Genomic DNA, 17,816 nt, shown 5'->3' with positions numbered 1-17,816 from the left:
TTAAAAACTTTAAAAATAAACATATTAAGTTTTGGAATATAATGTTCAGCTTCGGCAGCTTTACCTATGTGCTAAAACATACAATGACGATAGTGACAAGTCCATAGCAACCAGTGTTGAATTGGTTATATCCCAGCGTCCTTTGCTGAATGGTCTCAATGTTTTATTGTTTTATTTGATATGAATACTAGTTTACTAGAGGAGTAACTTAGTATTTGAAGTATAATGCTTATTGTGTTTCCACAACGTTAGTGAGTAAATCTACTGAAATGGCCACCACACCATAACAGAGGAGTGTGATGTGTAAGATGAGAAAGCAGAGGTTAACTCCTGTATATCATGGCTGTAAAAATCAAATGGTATCTGTACTTCTTTGTTAAGTGCAAACTTGCACGCAAGGGGAGGGTCATGCCTCTTTTTTGAATCGTTTTGGAGGGTCATAGGAAAATTATTACTAACAAGGGGAGGGTCATGTCTTTTTAGGTTAGAGGCCACAAAACTCCTCCGGTGGCCCCTTAATTAAATAACAAACAGTCCCTTATGTAAAATTCAACAAAAAAAAATCTAGTTACAACTCATTGTGGTCTTCCCTTCTTTGTCAATCCTTGGGCTGGGTTATGACATTACCAAAGTGTCACAACACTAGCAAAGTGAATTCTGTGTTGCACCAATGGTAAATGACTGCATTGGTATGGCTTTTAATCAAAGCGCTTAGCAATATGCCTCTGGGGATTGTACCCCCAACCCTGTGATTAGTGGTCGACCCAATCCACATGCTGAGTATCTTCTCTTCTTGCCCCTTCTCCTTCTGCTCGCCTTAGCACGATTTTCTCCTCAATATAGTCTGACAGAAACTGTAATCCTCTTCTTATCTGAGGTCCTCGTCATGATATTCTCTGTCTGACACTTTCTTGTGAAAGCTTCACTATTTTGCAGAGTTCTTTGCTGACTACATTTTGTATACTAACTAGTATGCAGGTCTTCCAGTCCTGATCATCCAATCAAAAGAGTCTATATATATATATGTATATATATATATGCTTCAACATTATTTATAATCCTTGCACAAGCTTTAAAATCATATTGACCCCCATACAATAAAGATAATTTAACACTTCAAAGTTACATTGTGTTAACTAGGAGTCCTTGGTTGCTATTTAGCCTACTTGTCATGATCCTCAGTTTGGCCATACCAATGGTTTTTAAAATATAACTGACACAAAACTGCACTGGAATCCTTGCTACTTTAAATAATGCAACAATTACGTTATTGCATTATTAAAATGTATAATTCAGTTTAGCTTATAAGCTAAGGCCAGACAGTGTGTTGAAGAATAAGGAGCACATCATTTAGCCTCTAATGGATCAATGTTAATATTTGCAAGTATGTTTTTAATGATCCCATATCAGGTTCTCGGGTCATAAGGGTTGAAAATCTGCAATTTTCCCTCTTTAGCATAGTGCCATTGAAACACTGGCTTAGCCATGTCATCCTAACCAGCTCCATTGTTTTGTCCAGATATGGTCACTTCTGGCTCCAAAATAGTAGCAGCACTTTAACCCTTTTAAGCCTTATTTTAGGCCTAGGACCTATTAAGCTGCTACTTGCTAGTTAGCTTGTCAGCTACAGCTGCAAACTGTTAGCTGTGCATGTTTCCCTGCTGGATGTTTGTTTAGTAGGTCATTCAATAGAAATGAGCTAATGTGAGTTTAAAGGTCTTAACGTTTTTTTTGTGTCACATCTGCTCTTTTCTATGGGTGTTCATTTGTAGTACATGTCTATCAGTGTAACTGTGTCGAAGTCTTTTTGATTTGTTTAGCGTCGGACTGGAAATCAAGAGTTCTTTAGTTCATCAGTAGTTGCGGAGTAAGAGTGCACAGGATTCTAGCATTTCATAATAAACAGTTGATAAGGTACTCTATATACAACATTTTGGACATTTTTTTGGCAATACGTTGTGTGTGTGGACATTACATTTTAAATTGCACTTAGAATTACAGAGTTAGAATGTGGACACTCCAGACACATGTCCAGGGTTGTAGAGGGAGGTTGTTGAGTGGGTTCTAGAGTTTTGGACGGAGGGATCCAACCACCGGCTTGTCTGAGCAGAACTCTTTCCACCAGGAAGGCCGTTCCAGCACCTGGCTGCCCTGCATCACTGTCGACCACAGGTTCTTGTAAAGCTACGTGAGGGAGAAACAAGGAGAAGATGTGCTCACTGTTGAGAAAAAAAGATCCTGATCTATTTTCTAATCTTACTTTTCATGTAACCTATTTCATTCTCGATGTAATATACTGTATAGCTAAAAGCCACCCAATTCTAGGGTTGGGTATCGAAACCCGGAGCTAATATGACACCGGTTCCTATACGACCGTAACCTAAAATGCTGAAAAGCTAAACAGTGTAAAGTGTGGCTGTATTTCACTGGAATGGATTCCAAAAGCGGGACGTCCAACCGTCTGCAGCTAAAGACACAGAGGAAACTAGCTGCATTTTGAGACACCATAGACACTGCCGCAGTCGGAGATGTTGAGAAACAACACTGAAGGGACCTGATGGTGCATTCAATTGCATTGCGTAAACTCATGGTACATTTAAGTGCAACATGAGAATCTCAATCTGTTGGTGTAAAGTACCCTTCTGCCATCTAGTGGTTCTTTTTATTGTTTATAAGCAATTGACTGGTGAAATAAGTTATTGTATTACTTTCAAACAAAAAAGAGCACAAATCGACAGTTGGCAACATTAAAGAACAGCTTATTTATTGCTAAGGCCATATGGTTGAATTTAAATAATTTAAAGTATTGATTAAGGCACGGTTAAGGCACCTGCAAAGTTTTAAAAGGTATGCTTTTAGCACCGGTATCGAAAAAAAAGAAAGAAAAAAAGACGATACCCAACCTTAGGGAGGACATCTTCTTCATGCCATGTTTTGATATGACAGAGTTCCCTCCCTGTATGATCTAAGCTGTCATCATCACTTCCTGTCTAACCAGACATCAGAAACCTGCAATTAAAGTGCCTTTTGAATCCACACCAACCACAAGAAGAGGCAAAGCTGTCATCTTGAGGATACTATAAACATATTACAGGCCTTCCAAGTGTCACAACTCTTCCTGATTTCAGACAAACAACCCAAACAGATTTGATGAATTATTGCTCGAAACCTCACTATGCATTTGCATGTGACCGCAGCTGAACAGGAAGTTTGTTTATGTGGGTTAATCAAAATTCTGGAGTAATTCAGAGCAGGATGGCCTGCTGAGAAACTTGGGTGAGTAACTCTGACTTTACACTGTTTATCTTTTTAAGATTGTTTCCATGGTATTTCTGCATCATTATATTATAAATTTACAGGAAAGAGGATTAGAAGGACATGATAAACGAGCATGGTCAGAAGCTGAATTGAACCATGTGTAATTTCCTTCTATGCTGTTTGCAAGTGACCAACTGCACATCTTTACTAAAGCAGATCTAATGAAGATGAATTATTAATCATGATGTTGACTCATATCCAAGGCAATCTGAATTATTAGGCAGGCAACCGACCTAAGGCCTCAAAGAGGCCCCAAAGGCTCCATATTAATTGTGTATCAGTTGGTTTATGGTCTTTGGAAACATTTTGTTTTGGAATATACTGTCAAGCACTACATCACAATAGCAAATTTGAAACAGCAGAATGCTTGGACCAAACTCAAAAGTATATGTATTTCGATTTGTGGGGTGGTTTTGTGGAATGGTCTCGACGAAACAATCAAAATATAATGCAATTTTTTTTTTTTAAATCTACAAAAGATATCTTTTTGAAAAATACAGAAGTGAGGAAGGAGAATATAAATCTCACTGATGTTAATGGTGCTTGTTTTTTTTCTTCTTCTAAATAGCTTAATGGAGTAGGATGTAAATTGGAGTAGTATTTTTGTAGTTTTTAAAATTGTCTGTTTAGTTGATCCCCCAGTCTTTACTAGGGGTGGGGGGGAAAATCAATACAGCATAGCATTGCGATATTTTCTGTGGCAATACTGTTTCGATACACAGAGGCAAAGTATCCATCTATTATTATATATGTGTTGGTCAGTTTGTCTGTTTGCCAATCCCATTTTGCAGCAATAAAATTTAAGTGAGATAAACAAACAGAGAAATGTATCTTTTTAGATAAAACAGATGTTGACAAAGTTTCCTTTTAGGGACATCATTTGAAATTGGGAAAAATTTGAAGTTGGAAAAGAGGTAATAAATTGCAGTATATCGCAGAATACTGCAATATGTTTAAAATCGCAATAATATCGTATCGTGAAATTAGTATCGTGATGATATCGTATCGTGAGGCCTCTGGTGATTCCCACCCTTTTTACCATAGACAAGAGCACTTGTTTATGGTAAAGATCGAACTATAGAATAATATTGTTCGAAATAAAGATAAAAATGAACTGAAATGGTCAGGTCCTGCATTACTACCATCGTGTCTGCCGCTGGGTTTCCACAGGCAGCTGAAATAATGGCAGAGCAGAGCGATTCAATTCATTCCCTATGAGAACAGCGGTACGAGTGAAATCCACTGACGCCGGCGAAAGTTCCCGGATGTTCACCGTTCGCCCAAAGTTGACTCTGAGTCAACTTTTGCAGAGCGGTAGCCAATGAGAGGGCAGACTCGTGAACATGACTCCAATATATAGCCTACTCCCGTGTATATACACATGCTATACGTGCAAACTAAAAGATTGTGATTTTCCTATAGCTTACTTTATGATACATCTCTGTATGACTACAGAGATGTTAACAGCTAGCTTGGCAAAAGGTTGGTAGTGGCTATTCCTGGTGAGTTTTTATATACATTTGTTTTAGTAGTAGTAGCATTGGAGTAACGTTAGCGTTGTAGCAATGACAACTAGCTTGTTGCTAGTAATATAACGTAATTCAAACTAAACTAAACTAAGAGTGTGAGTGGAGTAGAAAACGTACCAAACAGTTGTGTTAGGCCAGATATAAAATATAAAATGATAGAAAACGTATATCAACACCAACTGTTTTGACTGCAAAAGGTGTACACCGTCGGCATTATGTTGTGGTGACACAACTCCGCTTGAAATCCACTGCTTGTGACCGAGTTGCAGTTGAAAAACGCTGCCTGTGGAAACCCAGCATACCTAGATCTGTGTCAAAATGTACATGATGCTTGATTCAAAAAAAAGAAAAAAAAAAGGTTTCCATTTAATAATGAAGATCTCAATACATATAATTGCTATTATTAACTAATTTTTTATGAATTGAAAAAAAGTCACCAGGACACACAGCAAACTCGAACATGATATTGCCTGGTAATGTATTTTCTACATAGTTCTGCCCATTAGTCATCTGCCATTCTTCTAATGCTTTATATTGGACATATTGGATCCCTAATTAAGACCCACACAGGCTTACACATTTTTTCTGGTAAGAAGGATAATGGAGAAAGCAATACAGTACATACAGAATAGAAGTCAGTGGTTTTAGCATTAATAAACTATAAACTTTCTCAAACTTAAATATTACAGACAAAACGCCTAAGACCAATTTTGCTGCAGAAATAAAATTGACAAACCCTGAGGCTGACACAGAGTAACAGAATACACTGTGGGTCTGCATGACATCTTCATTTCTCAGACAAAACAAACATCAGTTGAGCCTTTTTTCATGAAAAAAGGAAGGTCTCAGACAGTGCAGAAAGAGAGTCATTGTCAACAACTGTCAAAACACAATTTATGACCAAACACAACGCTGTATGTGTTTTCCTGGAAGAGGGAGAGACAGCAGCCAAAGCGCTGCAGTCTTCTTCCAGTAATGAGACTTAACCCGACTGTCTCACAGTGGGATTACATGGGAATGAGGAGTAACTGAGAGAAAAAAAACAACTGTATGATATGATAAAAAAATACACTGTTACTGTGTTTATTGGTTATTCCTAGAGAATATAAAGAGCAAAAAATGTTTCCTTTGAGTATTTAGTTGGTTTGCAAAGATTGTGATATTAAAATTGAGGCTCACTGTTTATTGTTACAATAAACCTGGGGTATTTGATATTAAAACATAACACAAGATAAGTGTTTCCTCAAAGAATAATCAAGTTATAGCCTCTCATATGATCTAATCTAATAAAAAAAAAGAAGTACACCCCTAAACCTGGCAGCAGCACCCTTAATGTTAGTATGACATGACAATTCTTGCATTATTTATGCACACAACTCAGAATACTGAGGCATGGGTGTAAATATCATATAACAGTTGGGGGGACAATAAACATAAAATATCTTAAGAGCAATTACTGAAGGGGACACAAATAAAACATACAAAATTGTACTTGTATAGGATACAGATGATGCTGAACTGAGAACTGAGCCTCCTAGCAAGCAAGCTAACTAACTAGCCAGCCAGCCACTAAATTAGTAAAGTTTAACAACTTAATGTTAAATTCACTCTTGTCAAAGCGTAGAAAAGCACAGCGCTCTCGCCAGATGAGTGACACTTCGTTTGGCTCATTTTCTATAACCAGTGCGTAGCATGAAAGCACGTGTTATTATGGAACCTACGTAACTTCTAGGAAAGGCCCGCCCTTCGATAGCATTCATACACTACTATTGGCCAGATGTCCATGCTTACGCAAGGTAACGTAACCAGATTTGTTCAGGTCCTATCCCCTGACCAATCGGCTATCCTAACCTTAACCACTCGAGGTCGATGCCTAACCCCAACCAATCGAGCTGCTTCGTAGGGCGGGACCTGCCTAGAAGTTACGTGGGTTCCATAATAACGATGAAAGTACGGTGGTTTGAATTAGCAAGCTAGCTAATTAACTATCCAACAAGCTACCAAACAAGCTAAGTAACTTTATACCTGCTAACATAGCGCACACAAAAATACATAATTTTTTTGTCATGACTAATTTATTTATGACTCAGCAATATCTGCATTAGAGAAAATAATCACTTCATCCGATTTTTTAAAATGAATAAAACAGCCTTGACAGCCTTCTTACTGACACAACTCGTTCTCTTCCACGAGTCCCACCAGACTTCTGAGTAAGTTAAGGTAAAGGGAGGAAACCAAGCAGTGGACCAAACCACTGTGAGGCAAGGGAGGGGGGGACTCAAAATGTTTTTTTAAACTTCAAATGCATTTTTTTTTTTTTTTGCCCCGTTTGCATTTGTATTGTTTTACTACTTACACAATAATTTAAAGTGTATGTTATATACAAGTGGGGGGGGGACAACCCTCAGAAAGGATGGTTCCTGACCACCCCCGACCCCCCCATGATTTGCGTCTATGTACTGAGTTATAAATAGGCTTTATGTGTATGTATGTCTTTACCTGTCCATCAGCGTTGCCAATAGGTGAGTTGAGAATGAAATCAGTAGGTGCCAAAACATCCACCAATGCTACTGCATCATCCTTCAGCTGGAGGAGACACACAGACAGAGCAGGTCAGGTTGACCTTAAAGTCAGGTGGGGGGGGGCAGCATCATGACTTCATCATTCAGCTTAATGAAGACAGTCAGGAAGTATGGACGGACACAAGGAAGGGAATCAGGCCCGGATTGGCTAATCGGGAGCACCGGGAAAATTCCCGGTGGGCGGTCTGTTTTTTTGGCCGCGAGGGCCGTTGTTGTCATGGCACTGGGTTGAAATATGGATGCTGTCCATACGCTGCCTGCACTCACAGCAGCCCCACTTTATTTATTATTTTACCGCAGCCCCACTCTTTTTATTTATTATTTTACCGCAGCCCCACTCTTTTTATTTATTATTTTACCGCAGCCCCACTCTTTTTATGTATTATTTTACCGCAGTCCCACTCTTTTTTTATTTAATATTTTCTCGCAGAGTGCAGCCTGCAGGTTAATGATGCCATGATTATCTTTTGACTTCCTGGCCCCGCCCCCGACACGGCACCTTGCAAGTTGCTCAAAATAAAAAAAGTCAGATAAAAATGGATAACAGGAAGCGCAAAGGCGGTGCTGAAAGCTTTGGAAACTGACGCGGCCAAATGTTCTAAGCTGAGCATATTTTTCCTCAAAAAAACAAATGAACGAGGCCGGTAAGTAAGCTAACGTTAAGGTAGTTAGGAGCAGTGCAAGATGCTAGCGACTGTGCAAAACAACGTTGTCTGCAAACCACCGTTCATGTATCAAACCTTTTCTTGTAGCTCTTCAGCAGCAGCCGCCTCTAGTCCGGTTTGCTGCTAACAGTGAAGAGCAAGGCCCAGTAACGTTACCAAGCTCCAGTCATGAGCCCAACACACCAGAATGGGCTGGTAGGATTGTCATTCAGAAGAACTAATAGTAATGAAGAGCCCTGCTCAACGAAAAATGCCCTGAGATAATTAATGATACCTGATGATTCAGCAATACATTAATGAAACTGACTTGACTTGATTTGAAAGCTTTGTAAAAAGGGGATATTTGTGGTGAGAAATAAATGTAAAAAATTTCATTTAGTGTCAGAAACAGAGCCAGGATCCAGTTGTGAAGAGACTAATGCCCTCACTGTGAGAAAACTTAGGCTACTGTTTTTGCACTGAATTGGAAATTATATTTTTCAAAAATACAATGAATTACAAGGCTGTAGAGAACAGTGCGCCTTTGCAGACTTATATTCTGAGGTTTTAATTACATTATTTTAATATAGTCAGTCGTGAACTAAAGTGGGCCGGTCTAAGGCATGAAACTCCAGGGCTGAAAATGAGTCCCAATCCGGCCCTGAAGGGACCTCATAACAATAAACACTATCCAATATTATACCATGGCTGCAGGGTGTCCATTAAGTAAGGGTTAATGCCTGAGTATTTTCATAATAATAGGACTGTATGTGTGTGGTTAGACTGATGATTAACATCTTTCTGAGTCCCCTGTTACTGCTGTTGTACCTGGGCAGGACAAATGACAGCTTTATCATTCTTGGGGGGGACTGATGGGGTCAAGGGCAGTGAGGAAATGTTTGGTCACACAAATTGGAAATCTGTAACGTCTCCTGAGTGAGATTAAGCATGCAGAATATATTGGAAATTACAATCTATGTTTGGATATCCTTTCTGTTTTATCGGAACAAATGTATCGAATACACTGTTCTTAAAATGATACTGTCATAAAATAAAATAAAAATAAAATAAAATAAAAATATTCATAAGAACAAGTTCTTAATTTAATTGTGTTATTAGCCTAATGTTTTATATTTGTTATATTTCAACGTGACTGAATGAATACACCTGTGTGTGTGTTCAGAGGCTTTAACCCGTACTTGGTCTGGGTGAATACTCGATTCTGATTGGCTGCAGGGTGTCCGTAAAAAAGAGTTATAGCACACCTACTAAAGGAGTTCTGGTGAAACTGACTGTTTACTGTTCTAAATGAATGTGCTACATTAAAACATAAAAGAAATGTGAATCTGTTATTTCCAACACTGTGAGGTGCTTCAGTGCCTCGTCCTCTGAACACCACAGGATGGCGCTAACACACAAGCTGCAGGAAGTAAGTTACACTGCTCCACTGAACTGACTTTGTTTCACAGCGAATAACGTTATCTCACATCCCGTTCACTGGTCAGGCTGCGGATAAAAATTAATTTAAATTGTTTGTAAAAATCGTTACATTGTTTTGGGGAAAATCACATGGCTGGATAGCTAGCTTGTCTTGATGTTAAACATACGGTCATTGATATTTACTGATTGCCAACTGTACACAATGTTATTGACTTTAAATCTCGCTAGCACTGCGTTAGCTTTCTGGCTCGTAGCTGTGCGAGCTCAAGGGTTCTACGAGCTGAGCAGACTAAATAAATATCTCCTGTTGCTAAGGGTGGCAAGTCGTATCTCAGGTCCTTCCTATTTCCTGGAGGAATGAACAGTGTTTGCATTGCATAATAACCTTATGGGATGGGAATGTTTGTTCCAGGTATTAGTCAAACCCTCAGGCATAACTAGGGAAACTGAGTTATTGTTTGGAAAAACTTAAGATTTCGATTGTAAAACGAATTAAAATATAAACTAATGTTTTTAAAAACATGTTATTTTAATGCCCTTCAAGGTGTCCATTGTCAGGTATTTACTAACTTCCGCTGCGCGTCAGACGGTTCACGCCTTGCTGTCGTCTGTTAATACCTGACAATGGACACCTCGTCAGGCATTAAAGGGCAACTATTATATATCATTTTCAGGATTATACTTGCATTTTGTGTTTGTACTAGAACATGTTTACATGCTTTAATGTTTAAAAAACAACAACTATTTTTCTCATTTTTTCTCATACTGCCCATGGCTGCTGCACCTGTATGAGACGCTCTGTAGGAGTGCCTGTCTCTTTAAGCCCCCATCCTGACAACGCCCAGTCTGCTCTGCTCCAGCACGCTTCCTGGAATCTCCAGAGCTGGAGCTACTGCAACGGAGTATATAGCAGGACTTTGTACAGCGAAAAATCACCAATAAAGGCTTCTAAACCAAATATTACACAACCGGACATGTCCCAGCAGTAAAGTAATTGGAATTTAGGGAGAAATTACCAGCACTGGCCAAGATTACAGCTATTACGCGTTAGCATGTAGCTATTTAATAGTTAGCAGTATGCTAACGTTAGATTGTAATGGAACGAAGCAGCCCTTTCTACCGTCAACAATCGCAGATAAAGGCTTCTGAACCAAACACTACCCAATCGGACATGTTTCAGCAGTAATGCGACCCAGAATTGGGGAGAATTTAACGACACTGGCAGCTAAGATGACATCTTTTATTGCTGTTAGCATGTAGTTACATGGGAGAATGTTAACACCGCATTGGTTGAAAAAAAAAAAAAAACACTCCAGTCCTGCCTACCTGGAGCAGATGACAAATCATAGAAGGCCGGCTTAGAGTTACATAACACTTAGCCGAGAGTAGAAAAAACTGTTGAAACGTTCAGAACAGTTGGAAATCTGAACGTTTTAGCTCAAGGGGATTTGTCTAAAATATGTTTACTCATAACTAACATGAAAATCCAACATTATAACATTGTAGATATGACAGAAAACACAGAAAAGCACAATATGTCACCTTTAACCCTTACGTATGGAATAGATGGAAAGTTTCTGAACCTGGGAGCAGAGAGTGAGAATGGCCATCTGGACCAACTCTGTGGGCTTCCTTCCACTCAAGTAATTACCTGTGCAGTAACAAAACTGTGTTACAAATATCAATACAATGGAATGTGTTATCTAGATTGATGCATGTAGTATATAGAGTACAGTACACACCCTGGTAGAGTGTGGCCATGTGGTTGCTGAGGCTCCACAGCCCATACAGGGCACACAGCTTGCTTAGTACAGGTCTGAGACCAGCTGGTGTGTCCATATCAGTAGTCAGCTCATGAAATCTGAAGAAAATTAATTACCTAACAGTTTGAGTCTCATTTTATCCTTATATCCTCTTTCCTGCTCACTGATTTAGCTCCTATTATTTTCCCTGATCAACACACTTTTAGTGTCTCCTGAATTAATGAAGTCTGTCTGCCTTTTGTCTAGCTTGGTGTTAAAACAAAGCATTTTACTTTGGTCACTGTGAGTGACAGCTTTAAGAGCTCCAGCGGAGATTCACACCTTATTTAAACAAAGGACATTTTTTTTCAATAGTTTGAGCAGACGTTAGTGGGTCCATGCAAATCTACTCAGATAGTCTTGTGAATGTCTTCTCAGTTGTTGTTATAAAACCCTGGCCAGAGACTTACTCTGAGAATCCTACAGCTTCTTGAGCCCTTCTGTATCCTCTGCACAGTGAATAAACCTCATCTGAACCAGCCACTGAATTGGACCTGAGATAACTTTTTCTTCCACAAACCTCTGGAGGCAATTGTGTTCTATGTAGGCGATGGCCAGGGAGCGACAGTAGTAGACCTAAACGCACACACACACACACACACACACACACACACACACACACACACAGGGAAACATTTACAGCATACTTTTTTATTTCTGCTATAAACTCGGACGAGCAACATCAAGCCACTGTTATCATGGTTCATATGCTTATATCATGGGTAAGTTTTACTCTTTGTACATCAAATGAGAGTCCAATTAGATTATTAATCTTTACAGTGATAGCTGCAGTCAATACTATAAATCACAAAGTCTAAGAGTAGGGTGAAACTGCTGAGCTAGCTCCATCAAAAGTGACACTGGAGCTTCCAGATTCTATTTAAAGGTCCCATGACATGGTGCTCTTTGGATGCTTTTATATAGACCCTAGTGGTCCCCTAATACTGTATCTGAAGTCTCTTTATATAGACCTTAGTGGTCCCCTAATACTGTATCTGAAGTATCTTTTATATAGACCTTAGTGGTCCCCTAATACTGTATCTGAAGTATCTTTTATATAGACCTTAGTGGTCCCCTAATACTGTATCTGAAGTCTCTTTTATATAGACCTTAGTGGTCCCCTAATACTGTATCTGAAGTCTCTTTTATATAGACCTTAGTGGTCCCCTAATACTGTATCTGAAGTCTCTTTTATATAGGCCTTAGTGGTCCCCTATTACTGTATCTGAAGTCTCTTTTATATAGACCTTATTGGTCCCCTAATACTGTATCTGAAGTCTCTTTTATATAGACCTTAGTGGTCCCCTAATACTGTATCTGAAGTCTCTTTTATATAGACCTTAGTGGTCCCCTAATACTGTATCTGAAGTCTCTTTCCCGAAATTCAGCCTTGGTGCAGAATTACAGCCACTAGAGCCAGTCCCACAATAAGCTTTCCTTAGGACGTGTCATTTCTGTGTCTGTAGCTTTAAATGCTATTGAGGAGGAGAGGGGGGGGGGCAAGGTGGAGGGTGGAGGTGTGGCCTTGACCAACTGTCACTTTGCTCGTTTGAAAGCCATGATGTCTCTCTCTCATGGGTGGGCCAAATTCTCTGGGCGGGCAAAGCAGAGAAAGGGGAGGTAACCTTTCCCCTTATGACATCATAAAGGGAAGATTCCAGGTCGGCCCATCTGAGCTTTCATTTTCTCAAAGGCAGAGCAGGATAACCAGGGCTCGGTTTACATCTATCACCATTTCTAGCCACTGGGGGACCATAGGCAGGCTGAGGGAACTCATATTAATGTTAAAAAACCTCATAAAGTGAAATTTTCATGCCATGGGACCTTTAAGAAGTAAGAAACCTAATTCACATTCAATTCAATTTCAATTCAATTTTATTTATAGTATCAAATCATAACAAGAGTTATCTCAAGACACTTTACAGGTAGAATAGGTCTAGACCACAGTCTATAATTTACAAAAACCCAACATTTCCAGTAATTGCCCGAGAGCAAGCATTTAGTGGCAAGGAAAAACTTCCTTTTTGGGAGAAACCTTGGACAGACAGAAAGCAGGGTGTAGCAGGGCACTGCAGGGCGTTACAGGGCGTAGAAGGGCACTGCAGGGCATAGCAAAGGGACGTGCATACGCATTTGCAGAACAGCCAATAGGATTGCTCACTTTCTCTCTCTGAAATGACCTGTGATATGGTCTCCCGTTAAAGGCTAGATTTTCTAAAGCCTGAAAACAGGGCCAAGAGGAGGTGTAAAGTACTAGTTTTCTCTCAGACCACTTAAAGGTTATTATGGATTTTTTGCAAAAAACTGCCTACCCCAGCTATAAACCATACCATTAGGTCTTATATATAAATAAAATATAAATAAACATAACCTATATAGTAACTATGAGAGCTAGCTACTAGCTAGCTTGCGTGTGTTTACATTTCTACAGCGACAAGCAAGACTTAACAAAAATGCGGAGTTGTGTGATTTGTTCTTTGTTGTGTTATTAACCCTTCAAAATACGGTCAACTCACACTGATACCGGTAAAGCTTCTACTGTGCTTGTAAAACTTAAAAACTCACAATAGCGGATGGGGGCGTCAAGACTTTGGTTCTACTAGCTCTAGCTCTGCTTTTTGAAAAAAATGTATCACACTGAACAAAGAGCCTTACAGTACCTTCTTGGACTTGACTGATCAAACTTTTTTCAAAAACTGCGCATGTACACTCAACAACCTCAATCAACATACTAAATGACTCTCTAGAGACTGTTACATTGCTACACTGAACATTGTTACATGTGCGTATGTCATATTAATGCTCAAAAACAAGTCACACAAATTACTGAATCCAGTGACACACACATTTCCCAGAACCACAGCACACCCATCTGACACTGTGTCTGACCTCCAGCCTAACACAAACCAGATGACGGCAGCCAAGACTCTGTAAAGAGTAAAAAATCCACACCTCTTTTTTACTTAACACCATTTATTTCTGTTTCTAATTAGCTGGCCTGGAGAGATGACGCAACATGTCTATCTTCTGTGGACAGCAATTCAATTCCGAGACACCTCTACTGCTTTGGTTTGATAATGAGTTACATCAGAAGCTTAGGTTATTGGCAAAAATATATCCATAAAGGCTCTGTGCAGTGGTGTGTGTCTCTGTGTGTGTGTGTGTCTTACCTGGCTGTTGTTACGGGCCTCAAACTCATCCTTTCCCGAGGCCATCTCCTGCTCCAGCCTCTTCTGGCTCTCTTCCAGCAGGAAACACACCAGCCACTTATAGGCTGCCAGTGGCACTGACAGGATGAACAAGAAGTACACTCACTATGTTAAACTGAGAAACAACTCTAGAAATGCAATCAGTAGAATTTTTGTATCTGTGATATTTAGATAACTGGTTAAAGGTATATTTGGATACCGTGTTGAGTTCAGGGAATAATCCCTTCTGAGTTCTAGGAGTACCTGCAGAGTCCATACACTCCTCCATCGTTCTTGCTGTGAACTTGCTTTCCAGGATCTTGTGGGAATCATCCAGGAAATCCACAGTGTGAAGAGGAGACTCAATGCGCACACCATCTGAAACCACACAACACAGCAGCTGAAACTTTGGAGATCAGAGTTCCTGCGCTCACAATGAATTCTGTCAGTGTCTCTGAGGTTGCCAATACATGATCTAATTGCCTTATACACAACATGTACTGAGAATTCACCTTGAAAATTCAGATGTCATAGTATATGTCTAACATTAACATTAACGTTCCTCATGGTGCACAGAGGGAAGCCTTTGTGAACAGGGAGAATGAAGCAGATTTCTTTTTTAAATATAGCTCATAATGCATGTGTCAGGACTAGTTAAACAGAACAAAAACAAGAACACTCTATAGCTTTACTTCTCCCACAACCCCCAATATGATGTCACAGTGTACAAAAATACTGTATTGGTCTGATTATAAGACACCCCTGATTATAAGATGACCCCCCCTCTTTCAAGACTCATTTTTGGAAAAATACTTTTTGAAGACCAAATCTTGTTTTTGTAAAGAAAATAATTTTATTTGAAAATAATTCTAATAAAACACATTGAATAAAACAAGGTAGGCTGTTGTTTTTAACATATTTTAAATAAAATAATATTTTCAATATCTTTTTAGAGATATGAAAAAGAAGCCAGAAGGCAAAGCTCTCAATCTACCAGTCAGTTTTGGTTCCTACCCTCACCTATGGTCATGAAGGTTGGGTCATGACCGAAAGAACAAGATCCAGGGTACAAGCGGCCGAAATGGGTTTCCTCAGGAGGGTGGCTGGCGTCTCCCTTAGAGATAGGGAGAGAAGCTCAGTCATCCGTGAGGAGCTCGGAGTAGAGCCGCTGCTCCTTCACGTCGAAAGGAACCAGTTGAGGTGGTTCGGGCATCTGGTAAGGATGCCCCCTGGGCGCCTCCCTAGGGAGGTGTTCCAGGCATGTCCAGCTGGGAGGAGGCCTCGGGGAAGACCCAGGACTAGGTGGAGGGATTATATCTCCAGCCTGGCCTGGGAACGCCTCGGGATCCCCCAGTTGGAGCTGGTTAATGTGGCTCGGGAAAGGGAAGTTTGGGGTCCCCTGCTGGAGCTGCTACCCCGGCGACCCGATACCGGATAAGCGGACGAAGATGGATGGATGGATGGATCTATGTGAAGCAGCACGCCAGCTGCGGAGCTCAGGAATCATTAGCATATAGATCATCCTACAGTTATGTTAAATATCTATTTGTAGCTGCAGGCCTCAAGGATGCAAGATACATCCTGTGAGAGGCCATCCTACAATTATGTGAGATATCTATGTGTTGCAACACGTTTGCTGCGGATCTTAGTAAGATGTAAGATCATACTACCTAAAATCGACCAAAGCAGCTTCACCAACGCGGAAAGAGTGGAAGGTGTACAGCTGAGGAGGGAGTCCACATTGTTTGCAGAGGAGACGTAGGCAGGTTGAGAAAACCCATTTCATTTGCTTCTACCCGCGATCTAGTTCTTTGGTCATGACCCAATCTTCATGAACGTAAGTGAGGGTAGAAACGAAAATTGACCAGTAGATTGAGAGCTTTGCCTACCGGCTCAGCTTTTCGTCACAACGGTGCGGTAAAGAGAATGCGATGCTGCCCCCGCTGCTCCGGTTATCTGTCAAATCTCCCACTCCATTGTTCCCTTACTCGCAAACAAGACGCAGAGATACTTGAACTCGTTCACTTGGGGTAAGAACTCACTCCTTGCCCGGAGTAGGCACTCAGTCGGTTTCCTTCTGAGAACCATGGTCTCAGATTTAGATTTGCTAATCCTTATCCCAGCCGCTTCACACTCGGCTGTGAACCGATCCAGTGAGTGCTGAAGGTCACTACCATCAAGACCACATAATCAGCAAAAAGCAGCGATGAGATCACCAGCCTGCCAAACTGCAACCCCTCCCTACCACAACTACGCCTTGATATCGTGATATCCAGTATCACAAACATAAGTAGGGCTGGGCCATATGGACTAAAAATCATATCTCGGTATTTTTCGGCTGAATGGCGATACACAATATATATCTCGGTATTTTTGACAAAGTGGGTTAAATTTGAGATGTTACAAGCAGTTTTATGAAAATAGATTGTGATCAAAGTGTATGACCACGAAGCCGATTGTCACTGTAAAGTTTTCTGGTTTATCAGCAAAGTGTCTGAACTACACTGCAGACTGGATTCTGTACTTACATAGTGATGCCGCCTGACTCATAATGAATGGGTCCAGCGCGTGTTGAATGCACTTTGGCGTGTCAGCAGCGTTACAAACATCTCGTGTATGGAATGTCTGTCCTCACTGCGCTGCATTTTTAAGAACTATGATAATCTGGCCATGGGTCACATTTCTCGCCCGGGTCCAGCAGGCACGGACCAATATGGTAGAAAGCAGACGGCTATTTATTGAGAATGTTTTATTTGTCTTATATTAGTCAGGAACACTCTCGCCATAGATTTAACCATTTATTGCAACAAATGGAAATACAGTTATACTTGGCGCTGATGGCTCTGCTCTTGATAATGCTTCGTGGACCAGTCAAGCAGCTTGCTAAGCTGAAACAGCGCCATGCAGAAAACCCCCATTGGTAAAAAAAAAAAGAGTGAGCCACAAGAAGGATATTGAAAACCATTTTAAACTTTGAGTCATGTTCTCGCCCGGGTCCAGTAGGCGTGGTCTCACACGCTATTACTCCTAGAACTGAAGTTCATTGCATTCAGTAGCCTAACTTCTTCTGTGTTTTTTGCCGTGTTTTTCGCCATGGCGGCCGGCACAACAGAAAGTTACCAGCTGAAACACTGGTACAAATACAAGTTTTCCTCTCATGCTTAACAATATACAGCTGTGTTAATAACAATTAAAACTGTAGCCAAATGTCAGTAGTGTGCACCGGCGCTGTGTCTCTTCATTTTGCAGGGGAGCCGTGAGTGCGTGGGGGCGGGGCTGCACGGAGAGTGAGAGGAGAGATCCAAACACAGGC

The 17,816-nt window shown here is 40.4% G+C and overlaps 1 protein-coding gene across 1 annotated transcript in view; it reads right to left on the bottom strand.

Annotated features, from left to right (window-relative positions):
• Nucleotides 1–1,296: 1,296 nt before the first annotated feature.
• LOC116043891 (peroxisomal acyl-coenzyme A oxidase 3-like) overlaps nucleotides 1,297–17,816 on the bottom strand; it is a 30,591-nt gene continuing 14,071 nt past the window's right edge. The window contains 7 exon segments of the mRNA XM_035994023.1: nucleotides 1,297–2,184; nucleotides 7,347–7,433; nucleotides 11,097–11,164; nucleotides 11,256–11,374; nucleotides 11,836–11,891; nucleotides 14,486–14,601; nucleotides 14,768–14,881. Of these exon segments, the coding sequence (XP_035849916.1) occupies nucleotides 2,065–2,184; nucleotides 7,347–7,433; nucleotides 11,097–11,164; nucleotides 11,256–11,374; nucleotides 11,836–11,891; nucleotides 14,486–14,601; nucleotides 14,768–14,881 (680 nt within the window). The 3' untranslated portion in view covers nucleotides 1,297–2,064.

Source organism: Sander lucioperca, chromosome 17, assembly GCF_008315115.2.
Source record: "Sander lucioperca isolate FBNREF2018 chromosome 17, SLUC_FBN_1.2, whole genome shotgun sequence".
In the NCBI taxonomy this organism is placed as follows: domain Eukaryota; kingdom Metazoa; phylum Chordata; class Actinopteri; order Perciformes; family Percidae; genus Sander; species Sander lucioperca.
This window is presented reverse-complemented; position numbering and strand designations above follow the sequence as displayed.